This window comes from Xiphophorus hellerii, chromosome 12, assembly GCF_003331165.1.
Source record: "Xiphophorus hellerii strain 12219 chromosome 12, Xiphophorus_hellerii-4.1, whole genome shotgun sequence".
Classification (NCBI taxonomy): Eukaryota; Metazoa; Chordata; class Actinopteri; order Cyprinodontiformes; family Poeciliidae; genus Xiphophorus; species Xiphophorus hellerii.
The window spans coordinates 29,106,469-29,115,148 of NC_045683.1; the positions used below are offsets into that span (position 1 = coordinate 29,106,469).

Genomic DNA, 8,680 nt, shown 5'->3' on the forward strand with positions numbered 1-8,680 from the left:
TGGAATTTCATCACTTACTGTGATCAAATAGTCCTCTAAGTATTTGAAGGAACTTTATTTAAGCATCTCTTCATGGAAGTACAGCACATGGACCTCCATATTTGGGTCACTTTTGTCAGTGTCTCTTTGTTTGTGTCAACTATAAAAAAATCTGTATTAAAAAAATTAAGTATTCCCCTCTGCCAGTCACTCTACACACTGTCTTATGTGTCATAGTTTTGCTTTAACCAGGACTTGTGTTATTTATTTTTAAAGTATGAACTCCGTACCTATAGTGAGATCTTTTTACATTCATTTAACCATGATTCAGATTCATTACCTTTTAGTCATTTGTTAAATTCACCTGCAATAGCATTTATCAGTTTTGCTCAAATTTGCATTTTTTACTGTTACATGCATCTAAAATAAGCTAATGAAACAATTAGCTTATTTTAATTTCTTTTAGATTTCATATTTCTTAGAATCAACTATTTCATAGCAACATTCTTCATTTTGAGCTGAAGACTTTGCTAAACTTATTTGCTACTAATACCTTATAATCAATTTACTTTGGGAGTTTTTGATATAATTTCTTATGCAGTATTTGGTAAATTGTATTTCTGCTGCTCTGCCTCTAGATGGCTCATTGAGCTCTGAGACAGAGATGATGTTCCCAGGCCTTCTAAACAACCAGGTGACCCACAGGTAAAACCGACAGAGTGGAGTCGAGAGGCGGTCACCCCGATGGGAAGAGTCCCACCAACCACTACCCATGCTGGATTCTACTTCCTGTCCCTGAATGAATCATCTGTTCTTCTCCTCCTCACCTTTCTTCCTCTACCATCCTCTCACCTCCCAGCACATATTATGTGTTGACCTCTTCTGTCCATGACTCTCTGTGATAATCATAGGACTTGGTGAAGCTTTGCTTGGGTCTGTGACAGAGAGACTATTTCACTTACTGTGATCAAATAAGAACTTCATTTAAACATCTCTCCATGGAAGTGCAGCACTTTAAGAAGCACTCAACTGCAGAACCTGGTGGGTTTAGTTTGTGTAGTTTTGTCCCCACAGACCTGGAAGATTATCTTCAATGGAGAACTACTTTTTGTTTTCTTCTAACTTGATCAACTTTTTAATGTTTGACATCCAGTCTTTAGAAAACAAGAAGTCTATTCATCACTACTCCTAAGTGATGCTTGAACTGCCACATTCTAACAGGACATAAGGACCAGTTCTGAAATATTGGCAGTATTTGCTTTATTTTCTCCTTGGCAGACTTAGTAAATTACCTTATACCCATTTTTTGAAGAGTTGCTGTGGGGGTGGGGGGTGAGTTTGTTAGAAAAGTGTGTTAGAAGTATTGTAATTTTTTAAAAGAGTGAATCATCATTTCATTGTATAATTCAGCTGTAATGTGAGTGGTTGTTGATGCCGAACTTGCATATAAGCTAGTGTGTCATTCATACACTGCCACCTCCTGGCTAACCCGTGTAAGCACTTCAGTTAAGAACTAAAGACTGATATACAGTACATGTATTGTTGCATTGGAAGACCTTGCTTTTCCATTGGTATAAAAGTGCAAGAGGTGTAAGAACTGAGGTCCCTGATTCCCTCCCATCAATGTTTTATCAAAAAAAACTCTTGTTTTTTGTCCTTCTCTTAAACATTCATGTTCAATGATCCTCAAGGGGCAAGTACTTCAAAGACAAAATGATGCATCATAAGTTCATCATTTGTTATAAATTCTCTTCTAAGCAGATTGTGACCGAATGTAAGACGAGCATGATTTCAGTCACAGATCATTCTTTAAAAACTTTGATAGAAGGTTCAGAAAAAGGCCTGACCATGGAGCATGTTAGAGCTCAGGGATGACAGCTAGCTTCAGTGACCTGACCGAAGCTAAACTTAGTGGAAACAAGTTAAAGGTGTCATTTGTTTTACCTTTGCAGACCAAGAAACGACGTTCTCCATGTTTCTGAGTTAGATTTTCCTCACAAGTCAGAGTAACAAGTCAGAAACCATTTGGATTTGCCAGTAGTTATGAATCAAAGCAATGCAAGCTCGTAACAATGTAGTTCTATTCTACGTTCCCCTTGTTTTTACTGCAGCAAACAAACCTGAATGATTTCAAATGAGCTTTTTGGGTGCCTTCACACCAGCCTTGTTTGGTCCACTTTAATTGAACTGGTGAGAACCAAACCTACCTCTCAGTTCGGTTGAGGTGAACTCTGGTGCAGTTCAAATGCATATATGAATGCCAAGCGGTCCAGAGACCGCTCCAAATGCAGGAAGTGGACTAAGCGCAGGGCATTCTGGGTAAATACAACCAAAACAAACAAATTAGAGAAATGGCTCGTGGTCTATTACTAAAGACAAAAGAGGTTTTCATATTTCCTTAAGCGGTTTTGGTGCAGCGCCACCACAGGCCAGTAGGGGAACAGGTTGCTCAAATCGTTTGGTTGGTTTTTGCAGTGTGAAACTGCACCAACAGCATGGAGCAATCTGGGAACAGACAGAAGAAATCAAAGTTCACTTTCACTTCCGATTGAACAGTTTATTTCTAAAGCTTCTACTTTAGAAATAAACTAAAGTATTTTAGTTTACAGTACAAAGCTACAGTACAAAAACGCTTCTGATTTTTAAAGAATAATAATAGAAACGTACACTTTATTGTAAACGACTTTAACAGCTGGTATACAGATGGAAAAGATGAGTATTTTATTACCTTTTATTACCCAAAATAGATGACAGATTTGATAAATCTGTCATCTATATTGGATATTGAGGTCATGGTTGTTCTGGCACTTTTGAAGTTGAAATTCCAGATTCAGGGAGGAGTAGAGCTAGTTTTTCTAACTTGAAACACTCCTGAAATACTGTAGCTTCACATTGACAAATCCAGATGGGCTTCCTATTAAATACCTAAATGAGTTTGTTGGCTCACAATAGGACCAAATATGACAGCACTTGTATTAATCAAGCAATGAGTGGAACTAACATAGTGCATAGCTTGGATTCAGTATAAACCTGCAACAAACTGGCAAGACTATCAGGCCAGTATGAAACCTGTGGAACATTCTTTGTGGGTCTCATTCACCATCCATATGTTCCTCCAGCAGCAGGACAGGTTTGGGGAAGAACTTCTTTCTACCCGATGATGGCACAGATGCCATTTTTGGCCTTTTTAAAAAAATAATAATAATTTTATTACTTGTTTGTAATTCTTTGTATTTTAAGGTATGTGAATTCAGTTTATTTGTACTTTTTTTTTGTCATGGTGCTATCTAACTGGTCCTCTGTTTTCTGAGGGTTCAGTACATGTTGAACAGCTGCATTATGTGTATACGAACGATGTACTTGAATTGAAACAATGTGCTGTTGTGTGTTGACCTATAATAAAGAGTTAAGCAACTGAATCAGTGTGCCTCTGAATGTTCTTTGTGTTTATTGCAAAACAATTAATTTTGTCAAATTGCAACCACAAACTTCAAAGCAATTTATTGGCGTTTCATGTAGACCGCTGCAATGTTGCATATAATAGTGAAGTAAAATGAAAATTATTTTTTCCTAATATATATATATACTGTATATATACAGTATATGCCACTTGCATCTGGAATTTCCCAGAAGATGAATAAAGTACTATTTTATCTGATCTGAGCTGATCTGATCGTATCTCTCTGCTGAATCCCAAGTTCACCTGTTTCAAGGGATAAAGTAAAATTTTTCACATCCTAGAGTAATGGGCCACATTTAAACACTTCCTCAAGTGTGTTGAGGAAGTGTGTGGAAAACATACTTTGTGTATGTTTTCCACACACAAAGTCTGTTTGAAGTCTGTTTGAATGCAGACTTTGAATGCTGGTGAGAACTTCCCGCCTACTTTGGGGAGAATTTTCCATCTACTAGAAGAACAAAAGTAAAGCCTTCTAGAGAGAGAGAAAAAAAAACAACCCATAAAAGTTCTCGGAAATGTGCTGAGCATAAATCCATCACTGTACAAAATCCTGTATGCTGGCTTCGTGCAATTCTTTCCAAATACAACACAATTGATTGAAGAAAAATACATAGACAGGCTTGAAAACATATTCATACTCCCTGGACTTCATCCTGTTTTGTCATGTTGTGCTTCAAACCTCAGTGTGATTTATTGGGTTCATATCAGACACACCAAAGCAAAAATGATGAGTATTTGTATCGTTGAAGGAAAAGGTGAAAGAGTTTTCTCATTTTTATGTTCCGTCTCCCTGAAGCAATGCTTTATAGAACCCCCTCTTGTACTGTAATTACAGCTTTAAAGGAGCAGTATTATGTTTTCCACACACAAAGCACCATTTTATAGCACAATCAAGTAATTATGTTACTTTCGGTTGTTATAAAAATGCTGTATACACAATAGTTAAATAAAACAATATTTAAGCAGATAACTGGAAGAAGCAGATGGCAATGTTTATTTTAATCAAAGGACATCTCCTTCTCTGAACAGGAACGGCTCACATCTCTTGTGCACAGCAAGAGCGCCCACCAGTGGTGATTAGCTATGTTTCTTTATCTTCAAATTTGCAACCAAACAGATTCGGAGCATAATCACACCGAAAGTGTCTCAGAATCTGAAATCTAGAGGTTCATTAATTTCTGTGTTCTGGATCACCACATATACATCAAACTTGTCTTAAAAAGAAATTTGACTACATAATTTAAGGCATTGAAATTGGGCCTCTGTCTCTTTAAGAAACTCTTCGTCTTTCTGAAACTCCGCCTTCAGGGAGTCATCACATGGCTCCCCTCTTAACCCTAAAACAACATTTTTACCAGTGTTGCCCTGAGAAGTAGCTCCTATAATGAGCTCAGCTGATGCTCAGCTCCACCAGGTGTTTGCCAATTGCTGCTGGCTAGTCTGAAGGAGCTGAGTGAGGGAGCCGCAGGGGTGGGGCTGCTCTATGAGGCAGAATGTTGGAAAGGAGGAGGAGCTTTGTCTTTGAAGGCGGAGCTTGGTCTCCCCAGACGTTTTGCACAGGTAAATGGTTGCCATGGGAGATTAAAGGATTTTTCAAACATGCACAAAAAAAATCAGAGGAACACTCCAGCTGTGTTTTTGATGAGGGAATAACCAGTATACCAGTTTTCTATTCTAGATAATGAACTCTCTTTTAAAAATCACGTAGCAAATCTACTACGGACATTGAAAATGTAGATTGGGTTTTATTATCGAAATGGATCTGGTTTTACACTCAAAGCTAGAAGAAAATCGGTAGCAGCGACATTCCTGCCACTTTTGGAATGTCGTGCACGGCATTGAATACTGTGTATCATTGCGCTTTAAGATTTATAACCGGTAGCAGACGTTTGACACATCCTTGTGATTTGTACGCAAAAGCTGAATGGCCTCCTTTAAGTGTACGGAGAAACAATCATTTAATGATCATGACATATAAATCTTTACTTGGTCTAACCCCAGCATATTTATGCACTCTCCTACATAGAACCGTCAGTTCTTGTTCTCTTCGCTCCAATAACATTATTCTTCTGCATGTCCCACGCTTTCGAACTGAAAAAGGGAAGCAGGCATTCAGTGTGTTGGCCCCACAGAGTGGAATCAGTTGCAGTCTGAACTTAAGATGTCGGAAATGATTTCACTGGACTTATTTCGAGCAGTTCTTAAAGATAGGCAACAAGATTCTATGAAACAGTGTAATTGTTTTTAAATAGTTTTTATTGTTTTATACTTGTGCATATGTATTAATTGTTTTTATCTTGTAACCAGGTTGCTATGTATTGCACATTTTTTGCCCAGGTCCCTCTTGAAAATGAGATCTAGATCTCAACGGGTTTTAGCTGGTTAAATAAAGGAATATATATATATATATATACATATGATCATGTGATTAAAAATACATGTTATAAAAATATAATACAAATACAAGATTACTAAAAGAGAGGATAAAGTGTGATGATAACCCAACACTGGCCTCTTGTGGCTTACAGGAGTCATTACATGTTTTCTCTCTTGAAGTTTGACATTTACTGGAGTTTGTCTGCCGGTTGTTGACGGAGTCTGTCGAAGCAGTCATTGGTTCATGTTTGCAGGGAGAACTAGCAATTATCTACAGGCTGATAATCAGTAAAACGTTTTAGCAACTTCTCAAGCCACAAACAAAAAAGGCTTTCTGTATGGACACGGGCACTAATCTCACCGATTGATAAGGTTTCTTAAAGCTGCAGTATTTATGAAAAATAATTTTAGAAAAGTTAAAACACTGCAGATTTAAAAGCAGGATAAACCGGGCATTTTCTGTCACTGCTCCTAATTTATACAACTCACCCTTCAATATTAGACCTGGCCATAGTCTGGAACACTTCAAAACACTCCTTAAAACTTATTTTTATTCTTTGGCATTTAAGGCCTGACATTGTAATCTACATGTCCTGTATGTTTAATTTATTATTTTAATCCGGCGTGTCCTTACTGGTGGTTTCATTAATGCTGCACAGCACTTTGGTGCAGCTAATAGCTGTTTTTAAAGCGCTTTAGAAATAAAGCTGACATTGACATGAAGGGGAGTTTTGTTCTCTGCTGTCGCAACACGCATTCTCAGGATGAGGGATTGCTGCAAATCCAACAACACAATGAAAGTGATTGATTACAATCTGCTAGGTTTCTTTAGACAAGAACTTTTTAAACTAATTTAATGATAAACGGAACTCGCTGCACAGATTGAGGATTAACTGGAAAATATGTGATTAAATTAAAAAAAATTTTTTTTTTTTTTTTTTGCAAAGTGCCTTTTTATGGCATTGGGTGTGAAATGGCATTACATTTATGAACTGTATTAAATTGAATTGAATTTAAGATCACTTCAGCAACCTGGAGCCTCACTAACGTCACTTCACCACAAAGCGAAGGGAGTTAAACCCAAAAGAACAACTTTGGTCCTGGGCGAAACGTAAGGTGACTGACGCAGGGAGAAGGAAACCCCAAAATGCTTCAAATAAAGTCATGCAGTTTATGAAAATGTCCAGGAAATGTAAAACTATTTAAAAAGGAAATTAGAAGTAAAACAAAAATTCTCTCTGTCATCCTTTTTTTTTCTAACAAATGGAAACAGTATCGCTAATTATCAAATGTAAATAGTTGCAACAGATGTTCACCGAAGCTAATAACAGCTTGGGATCGATCGTTTCCAGGACGATCCATCGCATTGTTACATTTTTCAGGGTTTCTTACGATGTTGCCAATCGGCATGAGTGCTCAGAAATCAATCGGAGGGTAAAGGTCAAGCGTGTTCTAGTGCTGTTTGGCAACCAGTGAATCATACGTGGGGGACTGTCAAAGTGGTCAACGGCGGTGCTGCGTTCAGGACCTTTTTACCGTTTATACGAACACACAATCAGCGGCTGCAACGAGGTGGAACACACACAAACTGGTCAAGTCAGACTGTTGCGAAACAGGCTGCGCCGGTGCCAAGACCAAGTGGAATGTAGTAATTGTAACGAGCGCGGCCAGTTGGATTTTAAGAGCGGGTTTAATAGCCGGAGAGCTCTTAACCGACTTTATCCACCAGAGGTGAGCCTGGCACGTTGCTCAGGTGGGGTGGAAGAGGCCTGGAGCTTTATCCAAATCCTGCCAACTGCTACTCACAAGAAAACACAAAGACAACACTGTTCACCCACCAGCAACTCCTGATGAGTAATCCTTGGGGATTGGAACTTTAAAAGCTATTGGTGGTGGAAAGAAAAAATAGCAAAACAAAAGACACAACACTACAGAGATACAGGATGTAACTATATAATTGTAAGCTAGACTGAAGACCTGTCCAGGGTGACCCCGCCTCTTGCCTGCTGACCGCTGCAGACGGGCACCTGCAGCCCTCTCTACCCCACTCAGGATGAACATGTTGGATAAAGGAACAAACTTATTCACATGTGATTTTAATTCTGTTTCTTATTTAATTGAAACGCCGCAATTGCAAAATCGTGGGGTTTCCTCTTCAGCTTAATGCTAATGGAACAGTTTTGTGCACATAATGGAAACGCAGCTGCTGCTGGCCAGACACGGTGGTGGTAGAGTCATGGACCTGGGCAAATTCATGAAATGGATACGACTGTGAATTCTGGCCTCTACTAGAAACTGCTGAAGGAAAGTGTCTGACCATCAGTTTGTGAGTAGCAGTCAACGATCTGAAGCGCATTAGTACAAATAAAACAAAGGTATTTTAATAATGGCCTTGTAAAATACTGGACTTAAAAGCCAGCAGTTTGGCTGGATGAAATCATTTGGACCAAAATCTCTCCACTGCGATGGAAAAGCCTCACTGCCTGTTGCTGCAGGTTTAGGTTTATTTTACCACAGATGGCAAGGATGGTTGAATCAATTCTTTTAATAATTGAAATCATGTGAAATCTTTTTTTTTTTTTTTTTTGTGCCTACTCGGGTTACCTTAATACTAAAATTCAAGTGTGACAAAAAGGCCAAAATAGAAGAAATATGATTAACAAGTCATTAACATCTTAATGACTTGTTTACTAAAGAATCCAAGCACAATGAGGGTTTTTTTGTGTGGTTCCAGAAACTGACGATCTGACGGATCTTTTTCTAACTCGCTTGGAAAGTTTGTTGAATGAAACATTCAACAGACTCGCTGAGCTCGTTAGAGAAAGATCTGTCAGACTGACAGTTTCCAAAACAACACACACACAC

General features: G+C 38.3%; 1 protein-coding gene across 3 annotated transcripts in view; it reads left to right on the forward strand.

Annotated features, from left to right (window-relative positions):
- Positions 1 to 7,684, forward strand: part of loxl2b (lysyl oxidase-like 2b) — a 46,463-nt gene extending 38,779 nt beyond the window's left edge. For 2 of the 3 annotated variants that reach the window (XM_032577539.1, XM_032577541.1), the window contains exon 14: positions 618 to 3,398. In XM_032577539.1, coding sequence (XP_032433430.1) covers positions 618 to 688 — 71 coding nt within the window. In that variant the 3' untranslated portion in view covers positions 689 to 3,398. Of the gene's footprint in view, positions 1 to 617; positions 3,399 to 7,670 lie in introns of those variants that run through there. The other variant, XR_004341098.1, reaches the window with a different exon arrangement.
- The last annotated feature ends 996 nt before the right edge of the window (positions 7,685 to 8,680 follow it).